At 37.1% G+C, this 24,494-nt stretch overlaps 1 protein-coding gene across 5 annotated transcripts in view; it reads left to right on the forward strand.

Moving 5' to 3' along the window:
- The window catches only part of csmd3a (CUB and Sushi multiple domains 3a), a 235,512-nt gene that overhangs the window by 16,541 nt on the left and 194,477 nt on the right, over positions 1 to 24,494 (forward strand). For all 5 annotated transcript variants that reach the window (XM_057339366.1, XM_057339370.1, XM_057339369.1 and 2 more), the window contains exons 2-4: positions 960 to 1,182; positions 14,464 to 14,576; positions 22,953 to 23,147. In XM_057339366.1, the coding sequence (XP_057195349.1) occupies positions 960 to 1,182; positions 14,464 to 14,576; positions 22,953 to 23,147 (531 nt within the window). The remainder of the gene's footprint in view (positions 1 to 959; positions 1,183 to 14,463; positions 14,577 to 22,952; positions 23,148 to 24,494) is intronic.

Raw genomic sequence — 24,494 nt, forward strand, 5'->3', positions numbered from 1 at the left:
TTCCCAAACTATGTTCCTGTCTTAAGTTTGAACTGCTGTTATACAGTTTGTTTGTTAACGTGTTGTTTATATTTATCTAGTTTTGCCTTGCTGTGTGTATAGAAAATATCAAAGGAAATTTTTCAACATTAACAGTAATCGTTTTCTAGAAAAACAATATTACCACAACAGACGGTATGGCCCACACTGAAATTGGATTTTTCCATCATTGAGTAGTTTCCATGTAGTTTGTTCCAAGCATCTTTGAGATGTTGCCACAGTTCTTATTGATTTATGTTGTCTCAGTTTTTTGTCTCTTCATGTAATCCCAGACTGACTCGATGATGGATCAGATCTCTGTGTGGGCCATACCTTCTGCTGTAGGAATGCTTGTTTATACAAAAATCTCATAAGTAACTCTCAAAAGGCATGTTTGGAAATCTATATTTATATTTATACCGGCGCACTAAAGCAAGAGCTAAACATACATCTTACAAACATTTTTTGTAAAACATCTGATGTGCCTAAGATCTTTGCACAGTGCTGTATGTAGTTTTAAGCATTTTTATTTTTTAATGAAACCGTCATGCCATCCCAAATATGACTTTCTCTTTTAAGATGAAACCAAACAAACAATTTAATGCTGAAGTGCCATCATGTTATCTTCTTAAGTATAATATATGTATTATATGTTATTATTAAATGTGATTTTAAATAGAAACGCTCCAAAAAAGCACATCCGTCATCATCGTAACACTAATCCAAATGCCTCCAGCGGGTTAATAAATGTCTTCAGACTTATGAGAGAATTTTCATATTTTTGGGTGAACCTTTACAGTAAACAATGTGTTATAAACTGTAAGAGAAGTAAATTAACTTGCGAATGCTGTTTGACGTTAACCTTAAAGACGGTTACAGTGTGTGTTTTCTATGGCTTGGGACAGTGCACTAATATTTCATTCTCTCTTTCTTTTTTCCAGGCTTCATTTATACATGTGGTGGGACATTAAAAGGGAAAAATGGGACCATAGAAAGTCCGGGTTTTCCTCACGGATATCCCAATGGAGCGAACTGTACGTGGGTTATTGTAGCAGAGGAGAGGAACCGAATTCATACAGTTTTTCAATCCTTCGCTGTGGAGGAAGAATATGACTTTTTATCTTTATACGACGGACATCCTCATCCTGCCAACTTCAGAACGAGGCAAGTCATGTTCACAGGCGTTGTGAAAGGGGTTCTGCCGGGCTTACATTCATAAAATCAAAATGAGGCTTTTGTGGCTTTTACATCATGGCTTTCAGTTTCGAACGCGTGTGCAACTAAAAATTGTCAACAAAAAAAAGATTGCATTCAATATTTACAGTGTTCTTTCTGAACTTCTCCTGCTGGGAATGTACAACTTGATTACTCAAGAAAACGAAACGATTTTACGGCGTGGCGATTTTGTAAGATTTTGTACGTAAACCTAACCGTGGGGTGAAAGCAGATCGGATGGGTATGAATTCATCCAAATTTGGCTAAAATGTGGTTATGAATTGCCATGAGATTGTGTTGGGATGTATGTAGGTTTTTTAAGGTGAGTTTTGAATTTGAATTGAGAGTCAGAAGTGTGCGACAATGTTCGTTTTTATGGTGATAGGCTGATCCTTTATCTCATTTCTTATAAAGACACATAAATATGAGATGATAGAGATGACACAAGGGCAGTTATGTAGAGTATAATTCGCTAAGGACGAAGGTCAATTATACGGTGTATTTAGTAGTCATTATACAAAAATATCTCTGTCGAATGACCAGGCCATTCTCATGAATTGCGTATAAATAACACGCGCGTTGCATTATCGTGAAATACGTATGCCAAAGTTCGATTTTGCGTGCATAAATACGCCTATTTTTGCGTGCATATGATACGCCAATTTAGCGCGCGTGCATATTAACTGGCAATTTGTCTTATTAACCTGTCCCCTAACCCAAACCCTAAACCTAATGTTAGCGTGCGTGCATATTATAACCTCTACCCTAACCCAAACCCTAAACCTAACAGTATTATTTTCATTATTTCAGTGTTTCCTCTTCATGTACGTTTCAAAATGGCTGCTCTCCAGCGAGGTGCACGCATACATTGGCGTATTTATGCATGCAATATCGAACTTTGGCGTACGTATTTCACGATAATGCAACAGCGTGTTATTTATACGCAATTCATGTGACCGGGTTGCGAATGACACGTTTGTTAATCATTAGGAGCGCAAAAATGGGGTATGCAGTATATGCGGTGCATAGGGGCGCCGCACAAGTGGGGGCGCCATTGTGCCAAAATATTATTTAACGTTTTTTTAAATAAAACGTTATAAAAAATATAATGAAAAAGTCATTATGTAAAACGTTTTAGTTTCACTTTTGTCTAGCATTTTAAACGAGTTCAATAAATATATAATTTATTTAATCAAGTTATTATGTCAACCAATCACTCTTTGACAGTCAAATGACCAAATGGATCGAGCAAAGAAACTTCCCAAAGCGCAGAACAGAACATGAAAATGAAAAGTAAATTGACAAGTAAAAAACAAGTTATTTAACGTTGCCTGAGAGGTAGTTCATATTATAATACAATATCAGGTCACCTCTAGGCCTACATCTTTGGCGCTTATAAAATAAATCTATGTCTGTGAAGGAGTTTTGTAATTACATTCGGGAGAGTCTGAGATGGTTGTTAAAGCTGTTAAGTCTCCCACTATCACGCATTATCGGGTTCTTCATTAATCGTCGGACGTGTTTTCCCCATATGACGACGCGAGCTGTGCAGTTTCAACGTCCGGTCCGTGTCCTTCACATAATGCGAGCAGTTGCGTCTTCTGAAAACAGCGCGCAGCACAGAGCAACGGAGATATTGCATGTGGACACTCAAACAGCGCAATGATTGACAGGATGACAGAGACAAGAGCGCAAAAGAACGTTAGTTAATAAAAATAATTTGAGCGTTCAATGTAAGTGAGTTTGTCTTTTCCCTAAGTGGGAAAAAAACAAAGACCGTTTGTATATTTGCGTTATACAATGCGAGTATATCATGCGATACATCTTATTCGTCTTATTCTGATAATAATAAATAATGTTAATAATACTTTTTGTTGAAGGAAAGGGAATAATCTAAATGTATAACTTTAAAAATCAAAATAAGTTTATTTCCTCATCAGCACATCTCTAATCTCTTATATTTGGGATATTTAAAGAAGTTTTATTGTTTAAAACTTGACAAGCTTTTTTGTTAAAGGTTTTAAATGTCAAAATTCTAGACTACATAAGTGAAACTCACTTTTCAAAGAATACAATAAATAGCCTTATTTGGGGTTTTATTTAGTTATTATAAGCAAAAGATAAAATTATAAATTGTTTAGCCTGTTATCCGATTAATCAAAAAAACAATCGTCCAATTATACGGTTATTAAAATAATCGTTAGTTTCTGCCCTAATTTATTGTGTATGTCTGAACATAAACTTTATGTACTTTTACTACTTTTTGCTCCTTTGTTTCATTATTTTTCAGATTGTTATTTATCTTTTCAGAATTGTGTATCTGTTACACTGTGTGAAGCAGTTGGAAAAGTGTTTCTGTAAAAGGAAACCTTTATGCTTCTGTTATAGATGCAAATCTGATTGTCACCGTCACATGATGTAAAATAGAATGACTCCAAAGGTAATATACAACTTGTCTGCGGATTTTTTATTTGTTGTGTGTTTTCTATATTGGGGTGGCTGATGGGGCGCCAATACTGATCTCGCATACCCCTCAGAAAATGTGCAGTTGCGCCCCTGTTAATCATGAGTACTTATTTATAAATTATACACCCGCCGCCATTACATGGAGTCAAAATGCTCTGAAAGGCTTAAAAGAGCACAAAATTAACCTGCTCTTACGTTTCTCTAATTAAAGGTTAAATCAATTATAACGACACACTCTCCATCAGCCATAGAAACAACAGCAGCAGATCTCTGTTCTCCAGATGAGCCCAAAGACATTCTCACTTCCGCTCATTATAATGACGTAAAGTATTTGTTTTATGTCAATCTGGCCTTAAAGTTTCTATCCGAACATTATAGCGCTCATTGAAAGTCATTTCCGTTGTGGAGTGCAGGAGTTCTGGAAGTAAAACTCACATTCATTTTTTAAATGTAATAAAAAAAGTCATTTTCAGCGATAATGTATAAAGCCGCATCCTGCGCTCCCCAACGTTTGTTGCAGATTTTTCCGTAAACGTAAAATATATTGTATTGTATACTTAAAAGCGATGGCATGTAGTCAATCGTTTAATATTGTCCCGTCTCTTTTGATTCGATCATGTCGTTTGCAATGCTTCACGGGATGTGCAATTCATTGCCTCATAAAAGAATTTCAGTTTTTGTAATGTTGAGATTCATCTTGATATTGACGTATTTAAAATGCCTGTGGAGAGATTGAACAGAACAACATTTTTATGAACAAAGGATTCCAAAAATGTACGCCATACTTAAAATACATGGCGATATAAGTAAAAAAACCCCCCCAAAAACCCCCCTCTCATCATTTGTTGATCCTCATGTCTTTCAAAACCTGGATGACCCTTTTTTCTGTGGAACACAAAAGAAGATATTTTGAGAAATGTCTCGGTGGTTATGTGTTCATATAATGGAAGTCAATGGAGGCCAGTGTTGTTTGGTTACCAACATTCTTTAAAATATCTTCTTTTGTGTTCTGATGAAGAAAAAAATCATACAAGTTTATAATGACATGAGGATGAATAAATGATGCAAGAATTGTAATTTAAGGGTGAACTGTTCCTTTAAAAATTTGAAAAAAGGACCTCGTGTCACTATTATAAGGCCCTAGCCAGAACACGTTGCTGTAGTTTTGTTTAATTATTATTACATTTAATATAAAACTTCCCAAGCATACATCCCCGCAGTGTTTCTGTGCTCACCAAGACACAATTTCCATGAAACCAAAACTGACATCAAAGTGCAAAGCATGAGTAAATGTTCTCTCTTTTACAGATTTTAGGAGATATTCATCAGATAATGTCTGGTCACTAACCCTGTGAAGTTTTCCCATTATACTCTTCAAATTAGAGCGTGTAATGAATACAGCAAATCTTCACAAATACGTTGCGGAATAAGAAGGAGATTTTATTATCGAAGCGGCGAGTAAATCAATAGTTATTCCTCTTCTCTGCAGGCACGGCAGTTCATTATACACTTATTAAAGCATTAATCTAACAGCGCGTGAACCCCCGCCTGTCAGTTATACGGTTTTCTTGGGTTTAACAGGTATTACTCTCAAAATTTATTTGGTGTATTTGCTGTTGGAGAGTCTGATATGAGACTGAGGAGGAGCAGAGCAGCCGGTTTCATTAGCATGAAGTAATAGATGCTCGTGTCTTAAAAGTGCAACAATCCAAAGAGTGAAACGGGACTCGAATGGCTTCCCGGAACACGCTGGATCTGTCATTACTGAAGCATGAGAACATTATGTCCTTCTGACTGATCTGTCACATCCATGAGACGTTATTGTGTCCCGTATTACATCTGCTGCTGCTGTATGAGTCCTGCTTCAACTTTCTTCTGTGGGCCTTTCAAAGCTGTCAGGTAATGCTCATCCCTTACTCAAGTCTGTACAAGATGGAAGATCTCAAGCGGAGATATTTTCTGCAAGTTGCTTAATAAAGGGTGCTAGCTTTAAGTTTACATCATTGCACAAGAATTCAAAATGTCTTTTATGACCTTGTGAAATCTTTTTATGAGTGCCGTTTACTGTGTTGATGTATTTTCCCATCGACCCTTCTACACTTCTAGCTTATATGATAAAAGATGCAATTCATCACTTTTACTTTAAAATCCGTTAGAAAAACATTAAGTCTGTGTTAAATCTTATAGACGTTTCAGCAGCAACAACATAAACAAACGTTATGTGGCACAAACTTACTTCCGGTAGACCTCCACAAAGAATCAATAACTGTTGAGTAGTTTAATTTAATACACTTAATATACATTCAAATATTAATATAAATTAATAATACAATATATATAAAATTAATTGTTATAATAAAACCAAACACATACCGGAAGTTAACTTAAGGTCAGGCGTGTGCGTCTGATGAAACTGTCTATACACTTTTAAAAAAGGTGCTGCGTGATGCCATTTTTAGATGATTTTAGGCATCAGAAGAACCTTTTTTTGTTTCACAAAAGCTAAAAAAAGGTTCTTTTACATAAAAAAATCAAATAGAATTGACATTCTTAGAACATTCCATTCTTTTGTGGCATCTTTATTTTAAGAGTCTGATAATGGTTTATAAGTTGAGCTGTTAGGTATGTTTTCATTAAGATAAGTACGTGAATAACCTGCAATTTTATGTTCCAAACAGGACGATAGAGAGATGCAAAAGTTACTTGTTGATGCATAAATCAGTTTTTATTGCTATAACTTCATCTTTTCAAATATCATGCTTTGTATCTTATTTTGTTCAAATTTGTCTCTATAACAATATACGCCTTATTTCACTAGCAGTGTTTTTGTGTGAAGGCCCGGCAGACAACATTTGAGGACAAAACCACTCGTTTGCCATCCAGCAAATAGGGAAATATTTCGCTTTCCTCCGGCAACCCTCGACTTCAACACGTTCTGGAAAAAAATCCATTAATCAAAGCAATTCAAGCAGATGCCTTTGACACGGTACTTATCCAACTGCTTCCTGGCATTGCAATTTGTCATTTCTCCGTTCGGAAATAGAGTTTCTTCGACATCACACGGCTCTGTTTTCATAGCAGCCTGAACTGAAGCATGAGGACAGACGTTTGTGGGGCAGATCAACAATTAAAAGTTGACCTCCCGTTTGTTGATTGAGATTAGAGGCGTCAAATGATTTCATTAAAGCGTGACGCTTAGTTAATTGTGGTTTTTTTTTTTCCCCAGAGTATATATCCCTGATAGCACACATACATCTGGTTTACGTCTATTTGACGTCTGCATTTACATCTGCAAGACATCTACAATACATCGTTTGCTCATCTGCAATACGTCTCAGAGATGTCTGCTGTCAGACATCATATAGACATCTAGAAGATGTCTGTAAGATGTTTATGCTTTAGAATGGATGTACAACAGCTCTTTCTAAGATGTTTAGCAGATGTTTTTAAGCAGCAGATCTCCAGATCTTTAGCAGACGTATTACAGACGTTCAGACGTCTCCGAGACGTATTGCAGATGAGCAAACTATGTATTTAAGATGTCTTGCAGATGTAAATGCAGACGTCAAATAGACGTAAACCAGATGGATTGTGCTATCTGGGTAAAGATCGATTAAATTGATGGTTTATTTTGGCCTGTAAGAGTTGTTATTTTAATATCTTAAAGCTGCCGTTCTCCGGCTGTTTTTGAAGCTTTGATTATGTTTTTTTGGGTGTTTAATAGTGGATGTTCATGTATCTAGTTTTATATTTCACATATTTCAAGTCTATTGTTCGCCGTTGTCCCTCTTCTCACAAACGATCAGATTTTTCCGGTTTCTTTAAAGTTCCTCCTTCCGAAACGCTCTGATTGGTAAAGCTGACCAGGTCTGTCGTGATTGGTTTCCCGCTTAGAGTGTGCGTGAAGATGTCCCACCCACACCATATCTGTGAGAGCTTCCGCTTCTCAGGCTGTTGTGATTGGTCGGGTCCCCTCTCAGCGCACGTGTATTTATAAGCTTTGGCTTTTAGCAATAAACAGTAACAATGTCGTCAACTTCACTTCATCAGTTAAACACATGCGGATCGATCGAAGTGTAACGGAGGTCTGCTAGTGCATGTGCAAACGTCAGTCTTTGTTAGAGATCGCATTTTTTCCTACTATGGCGAGGGAAATGACACCCCTGATAGCACACATACATCTGGCTTACGTCTATTTGACGTCTTGAAGACATCTGCAATACATAGTTTGCTCATCTGCAATACGTCTCGGAGATGTCTGCTGTCAGACGTCATATAGACATCTAGAAGATGTCTGTAAGATGTTTATGATTTAGAATGGATGTACAAGAGCTCTTTCTAAGATGTTTAGCAGATGTTTTTATGCAGCAGATCTCCAGATCTTTAGCAGACGTATTACAGACGTTCAGACGTCTCCGAGACGTATTGCAGATGGGCAAACTATGTATTGCAGATGTCTTGCAGATGTAAATGCAGACGTCAAATAGACGTAAGCCAGATGGATTGTGCTATCTGGGACCAGACCGATTGGCGTCAGACCAGTTATTAACACTAAAAACAGAAGCGTTAGTTTTGCTTTTTTATATTGGACCTAAATTGGAAAATAAAACAAGCAGATTGACAGGGGAAAGGACGTTTCATAGAAAGGTTTTAGAGGTATGCGCGCACACACACAATATTAGTGTGTTACACAGAACAGCTTTCACAGCCGATGTTAAAGTCATGGAAGCTCTTATTTGACCATTGGTCATCTTAGAATGTGTGTAGCTGAATTCTTATTACCAGCTGTAGGACTGTGATGAAAGTGAAAGCAATTAAGTGCACAGCTCAGTCAAATGTTTACAATCTCTGGTAATCAAACACTACTCCAGCGGCTCTTCCTCTTCTCTAAGGAAGACCTCGCCCCTTTTTTTGGGTATTCCTGTGGGCGGAGGTTATTCGAAAACTCGGAATAGTGACATAATTTACCCGGGAAGTGAAGTGCTGTAGTCCGATTCCAGCCGTTCTCAAAAGCAAATTCTGTTAAAGACAACATCTCGCTTGGCATTGAACTTTGAGCTTTATCATTTTGCAGATTTTATTTATCTTCTAACAGCCACATTACACACTCACTAAAGTTTGAAAATTGGCATCACTGGGAATGGCACCTTTAAAATACTTGCAAACTTGGATAAATTGGACTCATTACAGAGACTCAGTTGTATGAAAATAAATTAGAGCTAAACAAACTGTGAAGATACGAATTCTCAAGATTCTGTGTTCGCCGCAAATGAACAATAAACTAAAGCTGAACTCCAAAGATAAGAGTGAGAATGATAAATTGTTTTTCAAAATGTCACGATTAGAACGTCGTTTTTCAGCACACACAGAAAACACACGTGCGTGAGAAATACCTTTTCCAGAGCTGATGAATGAATCCGAAGCGGGCGCGAGTAATGAATTTGGTTCTCGTGGAGCGTTTCGCGAGATTGCGAAAGCATATCTGAAAGAGATTTTTCTTTCTCACCTGCCCGCTTCAGAGATACGGGGCGGCAGTCAGATACAGATTAACGGCAAACGGTCAAAACATGTCAGGATCAAGGAGAAGCTTTCTAACAAAGTCTGATTAGTGAGGCGGCGCTCCGTGTGTATGCAAGGCCGATCCAAGCACGGTTATTTACTCAACCTTCAGAGAACGCAGGGCTAATTGGATAGCGCGCTTCGGTCAGACGCGACGCGCGGCGCGTTTGAGTAATTGGCCTGTCTTGCTTCTCTTAAATAGTGTCTGCCCAGTCATTTAACTTTGAAGCGGCTCGCGCCACGTTCGCAGACGCGCACGCGGCATTTATGATGTTTTGCGCTCCGAGTGGGAAATTGGTCAGCTTGGCTTGATGTGCAGTGACATCTTGTAAGCACAATTCGTCTTACAATTCTGGAATAAGGAGCGGGAGTCTCTGTGGGCAGCGGCATCGCGCGTGATAGATGACACGTCAGCGGTGTGAGTCTGCCGCTGCTGAAGCTGTTTGCAGCAGATTGATGTAAATGTTCACGGAGGTCATAATACTTTTCTTAAAGGATTGGTTCATCCAAAAATAAAACTTCTGTCATCGTTTACTCTCCCTCGTGGCATACTTAACCCGGATGGTGGAGCCTGTCCAATGCCTCTTTGCCATACAAAAAAACTTTATTTGTTTAGGCACTGAAAAGGGTTTTCATTCAACCAATTAATAAAGTTTAGGGTCATTTTAGGTCTATATTTTATCATTTGAGCCAATGAAAAAAAAGGTTATTTATTTTTGATTGGTGTGAATCCTTACCCTAAAATATTTTAATTGGTTGAATGAAAACCTTTTTTCAGTGTGGCTGTCAAATATTTATTTATATGTATTATTTATTAAATAATTTAATTGAATGAATTATTAACGAATTAATTTTATTATTGTTTTGTTATAACAAATAAATGATCATTTTATCATTTTTTAATAGATAACTATTTTTTTTAAATAATGAAGAAATAGCAGCCAATAAGAGCTCCTCTCCTCTCCTCTCTCCTCTCCTCTCCTCTCCTCTCCTCTCCATTAACATGTGACCTTGTATTTACAGCCGTGCTGATATTGCACCGCTATTATACAATAACAAATGATCCGAGCTGATGTTACCATGGCAACCAGATGCTGGGGAAAGCGACCGAGTCAGACTACTGGCTATTAAAATTAAAAAAATTACGTCTGCTGATTTTAAAGGGATGGTTTATGCAAAAATAAAAATTCTGTCATCAGTCATTCACCCTCAGAACGTGTACATGACTCTCTATGGTACAATAAAGAAGATATTTTGAGACAAGTGGTTTTGTATTCGTGCAACGTAAGTCAATGAAGGGCCAGTGAACTGTCCCTTTAAGGGTTTTTAAATCAATCAGCTCTTTCTATCATGTACGGATTTTAATCAAGATGTTTATATGAAGCCTGAGTTATTAATCGGTTTATTAACAGATATTTTGGTTGCATGCATAGTTTGCATACATGTTTATAGTGCTGTGTATTTATAGATTTATTGAATGGTCCTTCTGAACAACATGTGTATGTATTATGTCATTGTTTTCTTGAGCTGCTTGCGATTATACGTTGCCATGGTTACTGCCGTTGACATTGATTGCATTTGCATGTAAGGGTTATGTAAAAACAAAGCTTGGGTGAGATTCCAAAGATGCATTATTGGAAGGCAGCTGTTGTGTATTTGCCGTGTGTGTGCGTGTATGTGAATATGGACTCACAGCCAAGAAAAACCAATAAGACGGAGAATAATTGTGCTCTGTTTGGGATAATTCATGTCTTTTCTCCAGCGTTTGGTTGTTTCACAGACGTGGTAATGAATCCCTCAGATGCGCTGGCTTCGTGTCTGCAGGATCAAAAGCTTTACTTTTCAATTGCCAAATAATGGCAGGTATATTGCGCTTTCTCAAGTGTGTTACTTGTCTGTGTGATGGCTTGAAGATTATTTGGGTCACTTTGCACTTTACCAAATTAAAACTTGATCTCTCAGATGTTGCTCTGTCATAGCTCAGGAGATTTGATGGCGTTTACAGTTGTGTTTCATTTACGTATCGACGTAGTCTCAGATGTTTCTCCTGAAAGACATGAAAACAGAAACAAATGAGACTGTTATTGTTCAGTTTGGATGACGGAGGTGTAAAATGTAAAATAATCTGGATTTGGGTATATTTGATAAGAAGTGTTTGATTTCATATTGAGATCCTCATGACATTTGATTGCAGACTGGACAAATCTGAGCTCAGTTCGAGACGTTGTTGACATCTTTTCTGAAACTAAAGACATTTGTGCGTCGCCCCAGTATAAATCTGATGTGCCCCAGTATAAATCTGATGTGCCCCAGTATAAATTTCAAGTGTAAGTTTTAACAGTTTACTATTTGTCATTAGAGGAAGGGACTACAGAGAAGCTTTGTCATTGATTGGTGCTAAATAGAGAGACTGTAATCTGAATTCATGTGAACCAACAGAAAGTGCTTGTCAGAAAGTATGTACAGTATTTAAAATGTTTACAGTGTTACACATTAAAGCAAAATGAAAGGTCTCTTGTTATTATTACGTTCTTGTTACGATGAGTCCATTGTGTATTAAGGACACTTTTCGCAAAAAACAGCCGCTGAACTCATGTTCGCAATACATGTAAATATACCGTCAAATAAAACTTTAGAACATTTGCCTGTCGTTCGTTCTTGCTGTGAACGGATTTGAAATGATCCAGCGCTGTCTCAAGTAATCCACAGATAAATGACGTTTCCTGCACTCCTCGGTGGTTAGTTTCGTTTTAAACGTCTCGTATATTATTTCGTTCGTCCTCGGGCTCAAGAAATCTGTCACAGCAAACAGCGACTCGTAGTAATGCGCTCACGTTGTGTGTGTAAACTTGTCAATGACGCTGTCCGTGACCCGCGCAGTTGACTATCGCACACAGCTTGCACTGACGGCGGCTCGCGTTCTACTCGTCTTTCCACATGAAATAACAACTAGAAGAAATTCCAAATTTGCAGGTCACACATGCGCGAGTTCTTGTCAAAAATGCTCGCACAGTCTCGAAAACTGGTCGCAAAATGCAACCATTTGGTCGCAGTCTGGAGCCCTGAGTTGGTAAAAAAAAATGAAACAACTTTGTTTGGAATATTGTTTAAAACATTTTTTAGATAAAATATGTTCTTTATATTAGTTGGAGCCATAAAATGACTGTTTTCTTGAAACATTGTAGGCTAGTTGAGAATTCTTGAATGGGTGAAATGATTGATTGTTATCATTGTGTAATGAATGCAGATGTGCAAGAAAAATGTATCTCTGCTTTCATTATTTACATACAATGCATGCAAACATGTTAATAAAGTTAATGTTAAGTATGTTGAAGATACCTAAATATTTTGGAATACATAAATGTTTACCTTCCCCAGTATTGTTGCACTGTAGAATAGTGGTTTAAGCAAGGGAAGTTTGTATAGTGCATTGTGTTGCATACTTCTTGCACAGGTTTTTAAGAAAAAAGTGATAGAGTAAGTCATGGGGACTCGTGCCCCAGTAGAGCTTTAGGTCTAGCAACGCCCCTGCATTTGTGAGATTTCTGCCTCTTTCTCAGGAGACACTCAAGCGAAATTTCCCTTTGCTCTCCATTTCTCATGAATGTCTAGGAGAAATAGTCATGATATAAAAAGATCTCATTTGTGATTTTTCTCTCTTATGCAGTCCGTGCATAGCCAGATTGATAAAGTCCAGTCCGGTTTGTCCAATAACACAATTCCGGCGTGCTTTTCAGATTTCTGTGCACATTGTGCTTCATCTTGGTCTTTGAATGGACTGCTTGAGATTACTTTGCACTTTCAGTGACCTTTACTTTACCAAACATATGTTTGCATGTGCTTTCACATAACTTAAATCCCACTGGTTTTGAAAGTAAAAAAAAACATTCTAATTGCCGGGTGAGAGGTGAGCTTATGAAATCATTAACCTGAACTCCAGCGTTACATTGACTTTACAATAATTCAATAATTCTCCGATTTTTAATAATAAGGCATGTATTTAACTTCTGTAATGTGATGTTATTCCCGAGTGAACCCGAGTTTTCTGCCGAAACGGACCATTGGCGGCTATTTAGAAATTACACTGATAAAATATTCGTATACATTTCGTTATAAAAGTTATTATATTGTTCGCTCAATAAAATTGATCAGGCCTCACAGTTCTGCTGATGGTACTTTTGTGAATATATTTTTGTTGCCTATCTTTAAAGAGTTATGTGATCTGTTTAAGAATGATAGGTGATACACAAACATTTATTTGAATGAGCTGTTATGAAACTTTCTCCATACGATATTTGTTTACCTAGAATAGAACTGGTGTATAACAGGCACGACTCATGGGAGACACTATTGTTAAACAAGCTCTGAATAAAATGCTTCAAAGAGCAATTGGACACTTGAAATGTCATTGCAGCACAACGTGTAAAACCAACAGGGGTCATTTGTAATAAAGATACACGACTAAGTCATCCCCAGAATCATTGCACTTGGAATTTAAAAGCAATAAAGACAAGACATAACTTGCATAAAGAGCATTAATGGATCATGCAGGTTTTTTGGTACAAACTTTATAAACTTGAAAAGTTTCCAGTGGATTTAATGTCCACCCATCACTGTGATTCTGTCAGTTTTTTGATCCACTGGTTTTCTAAACCAGAAAAATCGAATTTCCATCCAAATGATGCCGGCGGAAATTAGTAAACCTTTCTGGAATAAAATGACAGACTCTTTTGTCTTGTTAAGGATAATTTCATTGCTATTAGCTGCTACATTTAAACCATTTTATATAATCGGTGAAATTACAGCTTGATTGGAAGATAAGCGCATGTTTTTGGAACGATTAATATTTCATATCAAACATTTTTACTGACACGGTTGTTTCCCTTAAGAAACTTGATTACAAAACTAGAAAATCATAAAATTGCCATGATGATTGCCATATTATAAATAAAACTGAAGGACAGTCATTATTTGTGTAAATAGTTTTTACATGGTTTGGTGCGTTGCTCATTTCAGTATTTGATTGAATTATCATAGTTTTAAAACAGTTTGAAGGCGTTTCAGATGTTTATTTAGCAAAATATAAAATGTCCCATTTAAAAAAAAAAGGTTTAAATACTAACGTAATTCCTGGGACATAAAGATGCTGATACATGTTTGTTTGCATGGGAATCTTTCACGAACATTTTCTCTTTTGTCACACAGGATAACCGGATTCCAGTTGCCAGCGCCGGTCACAAGTACTGGGTCCATCTTTTCTCTGCGTCTCACCAGTGACTTTGCTGTAAGCGCTCATGGATTTAAAATATACTATGAAGGTGAGACACATTACTCAACCTTACATTTTCTCTGCTGTTTACAAAGGCTTTTAAGTTTGAAGGTGGAAAATCGTGCACTGTAGCAGTCAATTAGGATTTGTATCACTTAAGTGTGTGCGTGCGTGTGGTTTTACAGCAGGCAGTGGGCGGAAAGATAGAACAGGAAAAAACGAAGTATTTATTCTTTAATACTCTGATAAAAGGGACCATATCGTGCACTTTTATTGTATTATTTGTCATGTTCTGTGTACTTGAATAGGCAAAGAGTGATATCTTTAAAATCATTGGCTAAGTTGCAAGGGTCTTGTTTTCCGTGACATGCCCCTGTTAGGAAAAACAAACACGGTTTGTCTGTGCCTCTCAGATCAGCAAACAGACTTTAAATCACTCGTGTCTCTGTAAATAACTCCCCGTAAGGGAATCTTTAGTTAGTAAGCAGATGCTGTGTGAGTCTGGATGTCGATTGGTTCCGTTCGCAGGCGTCTGGGTCACACCGTCAATGACCGTCATTTCTCAACCGGTCTCCATCATTCCATCATTCAGTCCACCTGACCGGACCACAGCATGCTAGTCCATCTGCTGCTTCTCTACAGTGTAAATTATTCATAGCCACGGTTCAGGCCTCGTGCTTTTGTGTTAAATGTCCTTTAGATCTTTATGGGTTTTGGAATATTAATCCTGCAGGGTATTACACTCTTGGGGGCATTAGATTGCCATTGAATTTACAATTACTTTGTGTCCTTTCTAGTCATCTTTGTAGTTTAATATATGTACTGTAAATGAGGAGTTTGAGGACACTCACACTGATGTTTAAAAGTTTAGGGTCACTGAAAAGTGAAACGTTTCTCTTCATCTTCAAACCTTTGATCTATGCTTGAATGTCTTGTGGGGATGTAACTGCGAGCCGGTTGAAAATCGCTTATAATACGCGACGATTCAAGTCGGTTGAAAGAATCGCAGTACGTGTTTTGAACAGCAGGGTCGGCTGTTTTTTGCAAACTTGATAAACGTGGATATGCTGATATTTCCTAAAAAAGTCAAAGTTAGAAAAAGCGCAAAGTCTGAGTTTGTTTATATTAAAGAGACTTTTGGGTTATTCGTTTTTATTGGATTTGGAATTTGTTTTAAAGCTGCAATTTAGTTTTGTTAATTGACATAATTTTACCAAGAATCGTGCAGCATTCGAGAAATAATAAAAGCGCAGTTGTTCATTTTTAATCAGTTCATTCTCTAAAAAATGGTGAATAAAATCGCACCGTGAGATCAGAATCGAGAATCGCATCGTGAGCTGAGTGAATCGTTACATCCCTACTTGCGTATAATTGTGTTGAAGAAGATAGTTTGAAGAATGTCGATAACCGAACAACGGCGGTACCCATTCACTGCTGTTGTATGGACACAAAACCAATGCAGGTCAACGGGTACAGCCGTTGTTTGGTTACCGACATTCTTTAAAATATCTTCTTTTGAGTTCTGCGGAAGAAAGAAGGTCATGCATGTTTTGAAACGACAAGAGGGCGAGTAAATGATAACGGAAGTTTGGGGTGAAGGATCACTTTAAAGAATTGTTTTTAGTCAAAAATGGCTTGGCAACCTGTTGCTACGGTTATCACTATGCCGACCATTGGCATTTCAGGCGCGACTCCTGTATTCTGTCCAGACTAAACGCGTGTCACACCTGAAGAGCTGTGCGTACGTGGCCGGCCTGTGATATTCACCGAGTTCCTCCGTCTCAAGGATTTTGTAGCTGGGTAAAACAGTTCAGCGGTTGAAATTCTGATGGCTTAAAGCAGTAATACCACACCTCTCTCCAACAATCCACTCAGTCTGAAGGATCATTCCTGTCCGGCGTAAGCAGTTTGGGTTTGGAGCTTTGTTTAAATCCCTAAGGTAAGTATAAGCCTCAGCCAGCACCACTAACAAGCGTTTGGTCTGCGTCCAAACTGCGCTGTATTCTGTTAGAAATTCACAGTTTATGAGAGAGATAGACATCGTGCACGAAGAACACGCGGGGGAGTGAAATCTCATTTTGCTTGCTGTCAGTTTGCCATCACGTCGCAACAACCAAAAGCATGTTTGACAGTCGGTACGTACGCGTTGATTAATGTCTCTATCGCCATCCGCTACAAGTCATCATCTCAGTATAAAGTACAGAGAATCTTCAACCTTTCTGTCTGCGACACAGCGCGTGCCCTTCGGATGAATGCTAATGACTTTGGAAATACCTCACGTCACCATCGACATGCTAATGTCCGGTCATCACGATGTGCATTAGCCGCCCCCCCTCCGCGAGGTCTCCGCTGATCTGAATGTTAGGAAGACCCCGACCGTCGACTCAGAAGCATTTTCAGGACTGACCGCCGTGCATAGAAATGAGCGAAATATAAACGCCGGCAGGAGGTGGCGGTGGTGTGGTAATGTCTCCGGAAGGCCCGTCTCTCTCTGCTGACCCACCGGATCTGCGTGTGGAGGGTTCAGTGAAGGTTTGTGTTTAACGATTGCAAGGAAGCCACGGAAAGCTCAGTCATTCTGAATGCGTGGAGACTATCGACGGGCTCACGGTGAAAGATTGCTGCGTCTTGAAGTGCGCTCGGTGCCGCAGTGCTCTCTGACAAACTTCCATCATCTTCAAGGGCGGTGGAGTCATTAGACGTATGGAGGGATAAATAGCTCATCTCCAGGGATAAGTCTGTGGCCATTACTTCAACGCCTTTCTCATTGTACTCAAAGCCCTTCAGGTTACAGATGTGATGCATCAGATTTGACCTGAAAATAGATGAATGCACGGTGTGATAGAATGTAAAAAGACCAAATCAAATTTCTCTCGTTTTCTCATTATAAAATAATATACTTTTGTGTTTTATGTGTATGAACAAGGCTGTTGGTCTAAATCTGTAAAATATCTCCGTAATTTCACGTCTAATTGAATATTTGCAAGCATGAGAATTCTCACATTGGTGAACGTTTTTGTTGTTTTGAATGAAATTAAGTCGCTTAGACTGATATTACAAATCTTTCTCCCCCTTTATCTTATTAACTGTCATGTTTTATAGTTTACCGAAGCATTTCCCAGAAGAAAAAAGTAATATCTCAAATATTTCTCCTAGATATTAAAAGAAGAGCAAATGATTGAAAAAGCATTTGAATCTGCTCATAAGAAAGAAAAATGACAGATGAGATCTCTTTAATATCTCCGTTATTTCTTCTAGACATCAGTGAGATGGAAGTCTCATCTGCGTCTCAGATGTTTCTCTTGAGAAAAAGAGTCTCTCACAAATGTGTCTGTCATTAGATTCAGAAGAGCTGTCAACAATGTGTCAAACTCAAAATTGTCAATATTATTGAAGATCTCAATATGAACTCAAACATTTCTCATCAAAATTATTTTTTCTCTACAAACTACATTCATTTTACACCTCCGGTCTCTTCATGCGTTTTACCAATTACACTCTCATTTTGTTTATTTTTTATTTTTCTTACGTAATTTAAGTAGAAACATCTGAGACTAAATTGAAACTCTATCAAATCTGTTGAGCTTTAAAGGAGCAATAAAACCGAGCATTAAAATCTTCATCTGGGTTATTACGAATGATCTTTTAGGTTGACTTTAATGACTTTTATCAGTTCGTGTCATTTTAAGTTTTTTTTGTAAGCGTTTATCTTGGTAAATGTGACAAATAGAGCAGGTTTATCATCGTGTACAATGGTTTGAAATGAAAGGTCACAGATAATCTGTGTTCCATTTTTTTTTAGAAGATTACAAATAAAAGTGTCATTATAGTGTTTCTGGTGGTCTCTTCTTGGACACTTTGGGAGCCGTGATGAACATCTCCGGCAACCACAAGTGGTTTAAAATAGCTCAATTTCTCCTCATAAGAGAGCTGAGGTCAGTGTCAGGACCTCTCTGTGTGTGATCATCTATCGCAACCGTTTATTTCAGCTTCAATATGACTCGAGCCCTCAGGCGGTTTATTTTTTAAAACAACCGGAATCTCACTTACAGTGAAAGGCCTTTAATGCAGGAATGTGCAGATCTTATTTTGTTCTTTGTTTTAGTAATTATTTTTTGGTTGATTTTCTTTTTAGTGGTGGAAGGATTCCTGGTCAGAGTTATTGTAGATTTTTGTTTTATTTTTAATATTATTTTAAATATTTTAAATTAGTTTTTATTACAATTATTAAAGTTTAAAAGTTTCAATAAATTATTTAAAGTGTAACGTATAATTTTAATTATATATTAAAGAATATTAATTCATATTTTTTGTGTATATATTTTTCATTTATGTAGATTTAAATTCATATATTTTTATCATATTTAAGTTTAATTTGAAGCATTTTGATGTGTTTTTTAATATTTTTACTTAGGTTTAATATTTTTTTTACATTTAGTTTTTATTTATTTCCAGTTATATGTTTTGTACCATTTCAACTTTCTTCAGTTTATTGCTAAGGCAACATTTTTATTCAGTTTAATCCAGATAATGTTGACCTCTCTTTTTTTAATTTCAATTGAAGTTCTAATATTTTTAGTTTCTGGTTGTAATTCTTGCGGAAGGGGGTTTGAACCATGTAATATTCTGTATGCGTTACATGAAGTAGTCCATTTCTGTGTGTGTATCATCTTAATCTGCGATTTTGTCTTTGCATCTTGTTTTCCAGCAGACACGTAGTCTAAAACAATTCCTAAAACAAGATGAAATGACACAGCGGACCGGTTTCACATCCAGATTTCTTTAGAATATGTCTTGCTAGTTGATTCGTGGCTGGTGCAGATCACCCAACCACGTTGATTTTGACGAAACCGCATCATTTGTGGCAGATGCTGGACGTGTAATCTTCCCTGCGTGCTTATGACAGGTGACATGCTGTGTTTATGGCATGTTTCTGTCGGTGTTTGTGGTATAAATTGTCATGTTAAGTAATTGAAGGTATCGTGCTTCATCAGATGTTGGGACAGGCCGCTGCTGTGATCTTCATGTAAATACAGGCGGAATTAACGAATAACATCTTAGAAAAGAAGCTTTGTGTGTTAGACAGATGAAGCTGAAGGGATGTTTCAGGAGAGCGCAGAATGAAGAGGAATCTTATGAAGGGATTGGTGATGTCAGCCGGAAAGAACATTTGTTCCAGTGTTTATGTTTTAGGACTTTTAGTCAAGAAAAACCGCAACACAATACAAGAAATCATATCTTAGTAAGGAGAGCAAAATAAACAGGCTTCTCGACTTTAACCCCTCTGTGCTAGTTGGTGCAAATTCATCTGTCGGTTGTTGACAAAATATTCATGGCTGTATTATTCATATTCTAACATTCTAACAATTTTATAATTGCTTCTTTGTCGAGATTTAAATAATGAAAATCCTCTCTGCAAGGTAATACTTTCCGCACAAAGCCCGTCTCATTTCTGGCCCATTTATTTGACTGCCATAATACCCAATGCCAACCTGTAATGAACAGGCGATGCCTCCATTACCCCAGATCAGGGGCGTGAAGCTCGGTGGGACTATCCTGACGCCATTGAGACGGGCTGACAGATGTGCCGTGTTCCCGTGTGGAAAACAGACAGCGCGTAAGCTTGGATTGTTGCGGAGAGCATTTGATCAACTTGAAGCACGAGCGTTTTAACAGCGGGACTCCTGAACGCAGCCGAATGGAAATTGAGTTTGTTGGAAGTGTTGGTCCCAAAGTGTGCGCTCTGTTGTTAAAGGCAGATTAAGAAAAGTAGGTTGTGCGTGTTTGAGTGATGTGGAGATCATGTTCTCGCCGGTGTTAACTGACAGGGGAATTTAAGACACTTTATATGGATGACTCTAGTGCTCGTGTTGAGATTAAATGAATGGTTTAGAAAGTACAGTATAGTACCAAACAACAAATACACCTCCAAATGCTGAATATGAATCATCTGCTTTAATTATAATTTTGCATGTCCGGTTGGTCCAACGCTGGGAACTTCCTGTTTTTGTTTTTTAACACTACACGAACGTTTGAGCAGAATACAACCAACAGAAAACTGAATAAAAATTATAATTATAGATGTAAGATAAAAAAAACGAAACCAGACGTGCTTCTGCACCAGTGTTGTTTACATCTTGCAAAGTGGTCTCTAAAGTGCTATGGACATTCACATGCAAGTCTGCCAAATGCATGAATGTAAATAGAAAGACATTACATCCAAGCAAATATATGCATGCATATGGTACATACATATGATACATTAACCATGATAGATTTAAATATTATTTATTTTATAGTACATATGACATATATATTTTTTTCTTTTTCCTATGATTAAAATGTGAGTTGATTTACTCATATTTATTGTTTTCATTTGCTTTTAGTCATATACATTTTTGTATGCAAATATCGTTATCTTATAATTTTGGAAAAATGTTTTAAATAAAAATAATTTATGTTGATTATTTGGGCTTTTTCCTCTCTCTGCACAGTATATGAATTGTTATATTTGGTTATCTTGCCTTCATTTTCAAACGAAGTTTGAACGCCAAATTTAAAATTACATTTTATTTTAAAAACACACTTTTTAGGTCAAAGATTTCTTTCTTAACTTAGTCTGTGGAAACTTGTTCCACTATAAAGAACCTTTTGTGCAACTATTAGTGGTTCTTTTATGGGTTCAGTGGTTGGAGCATGGCGCTAGCAACGCCAAGGTCATGGGTTCCATCTCAGGGATTTCACATACTCCGAAAACAAATCTATAGTACAAAGCAAAGTAAGTCGCTTTGGATAAAAGCGTGAATGTAAATGTAGTTCGGTACCTTTATTTTTTAACAACGTTTGCATTATCTGCATGTAGGTTTGTGGAATATGTACATTTCAACCTTGTACATTTAACAAAAACTATTAGTGCAATAATTTACCAATCCCTTATGAAAAAAAACTATAATCGAACTACAAAAACTATGGTTTAACTATAAATAAAACAACAATAATATTTTTACTACAGTAAAACATGGTAACCTCAAATTAACCATGGTATTTGTTGGGCTCAGTTTTCCCACATTGGCAAACTTGACCTGTAAAAAGCATCTTTAAAACAACATATTCTATTCTGTTTAGTAAACCAAAAACATTTTTGCATACTGTACCATCTCTTGGCTTGCAGAATGCAGTATTTTCTGACATAGCAGGCGGTGTACACTGATATATATATTCATATTTATGGCTGATTCATTTGAATTCAGCTGAATGTTGATGGCGGTAGCAGTTTGAAATGGGATGCACATACCCGCTGATTTTCAGCAAAGACCCAAATGGATGTTTTTGATAGCGGTAGCTGCTTGGAGCTGATGCATGATGGTTTAAATCAAAGATAAAGAAGCTTAACGTGTCATATATCCAGACACGTCATCAGGTGCATTAGTCAAACGTCAGATGGCTGACAAGAACATAAGAACGGTCTACTGGTCTTCACTAATGACACGGAGTCTTTTTTCAAGCTGCGATTCAGTAAAGTTACGTAATTAACCTTCAGTCCATGATGAGTTTACAAACAACAAAATATGTGCGCTGTTTCGTTTCATATTCAAATTACGAAAGTACAATTTAAAATCCTGACTTGTGTGATTATTCCAGCAAAAGAACAGGGAATGGGTCTTAATAACGTGTTGTAACAGGAGACGATCATTGTTACTTGCACCGCCTCCTTATGCTGTGAAATTGTATGTTTTATTATTCATTTCATACGGGTTCTTTTTATATTCATTTATCAACCTTTTTCTAATTATTGGTTATTTATTTTATTTTTTCTTTGGTTTTACCTTACGGTATATACTGTATACTTTACGGTATTTTTATTGTATTGCTAAATTGTTTTGATCCCCTTCCACCTTGTTTTTCTCATGAAGAATAATCAAAGGAAGAATTTCATTGCATCTTTATGACAATCAAGATACTTATAAAACAATTACGTTTGGTATAAAAGTTCATTCAAATATTTAACTGAAAATAAATTGTAATGTACCGGGTCATTTCGATTTTGATTAGTGATTAATGTGTTGTATAATCATTTTTCAAAGATTTCTACGGTTTTCACAAGAAAAACCACGGGATTTCAATGTGTGTATCTGATACTTTCAGTAATACTCCACAAATTTGTACACTATAAAAGGAACACGTCTACTAAATTTATAGCAAGTCCTCTTGACATGTATCTCTTGTAGATTTTCTATTTCATTAGGATGTTGCCATTTTGTATCCTGCACATATTTCTTATGCATTATTTTCATTATTTTTTGATGAACACAGACTTGGCAACGGTCTAATTGGCGTCTTACAAGCAAGCCGCTGAAGTCAGTGATGCATTAAGGATAAAGTTATTCCTCGCCGTTTCATTATTATATCTGTATGTTCTCTACAGAGCTACAGAGCAGTTCCTGTGGGAATCCAGGAGTTCCTGCTAAAGGGATTCTGAACGGGACAAGCTTCAATGTAGGAGACCGAATCCGCTACCACTGTGTCTCTGGCTACACCCTGGACGGCCACGCGCAGCTCACCTGTGTCACCAGCACATCTAATGTAGCCGTGTGGGATTTTCCACTTCCCATCTGTCGAGGTAAGAACAGGAGAATTACGCAAGAAACTCCTCTTTGTTATTTTCAGAGGTTATTTTTGGAAATCATTCCCTGTTGTTGTTGTGGTGCCGTGTCATGGGATACAACGGCTCCAAAATGCAGTTAAAAATGTCTTTTTACAGCAAAATATCACATTAAATGACAACAGGGATGAAATGATGGTAAAGTTTTTCCAGAATTAGCTTTGCTTTCGTAGGCATTTTTGCAATAACTTTTAACAAAGTTGCGCTGAGCGATATTGCTGAAATGATTGCGATATTTTTCAGCCTTTTGGCGATGCGTATCTCAAATATTTATGTGTTTTCTTTAAAAATGCTTAAAATTGTGTCTCTTTCCCTCTTTTTTTTTACTTTTATAGAATTATTATTAAAGCCCAACTGTCGCAGTGTTGCTTGACTTTAAATTGGCAGCAAAATCTTTGTAGTTTTTTCATTTGTTGTGCAGGGTAGTTTAAGTACAGTCGCTAAACAAAATTAAGAGTTTTTCTGAATGTACTATTTATAGGTATGCTTTTAGGTAAAATGATCATTTTTCTTTCGTTCTGCGAACAGCTAATAATATTTACGAAAATATTGTTGCCATTTGCATTTATTTGCGGAAAATAAAAACAGGTGAAAATAACAGAAAAGATGCTCTGTATTTTTTCAGGCCTCAAAAACTGAAAAAGTTCATAGTCACTTTTAAGCAATACAACAGTCATATTTCTACATGTGCTTAGGAAAAGCTCAAAAATACTTTTTTTATCTGATAACCTGGATTTTTATGACAGTTTTCATGCCTCTTGTCATGCTGTCGGTCTTTCACATTGCTGTTGGATGACTTAATGTGCACTGAGGTTTGATTTTGTTGAAATTCGACAGACGCTGGACTGGAATGGACACAATACATCTAGAAATGATGAATAAATGAAATTTTGGAATGGCCCTCATTTTTTTTCTCGGCTTTATGTGTGAAAGTGTCCAAATATTTAACTCATCATTCTGAACAGTGGATCTATTTATTCGTCATTTTACACCCGACAAACCTATCTGTGTGTAATTTTCTGCTTGCGCTATCTTTCCCGGAGGCACTTGGTTTGATATTTTGTTATCTAATGCAATGACATCCAGCCGTTTGTGAGAGTGGCTCATTGGTGCTGTAGGAGATGTTTTTATGGAATGGCACAGAACATGCATCCATTACCTGACGGATATCATTGAAATAGCTGTCCTGAAGTATCACTCCTGTCTCTCCGACTGTGTAAACAGCCAACATGAGAGTCCCCGGTAATATTCTTTGTTTAGCCAACCAGTGGCGCATCTGCCCATCAATCATTCTGCAAGGTTACA

This window comes from Triplophysa rosa, linkage group LG8 (assembly GCF_024868665.1).
Source record: "Triplophysa rosa linkage group LG8, Trosa_1v2, whole genome shotgun sequence".
Classification (NCBI taxonomy): domain Eukaryota; kingdom Metazoa; phylum Chordata; class Actinopteri; order Cypriniformes; family Nemacheilidae; genus Triplophysa; species Triplophysa rosa.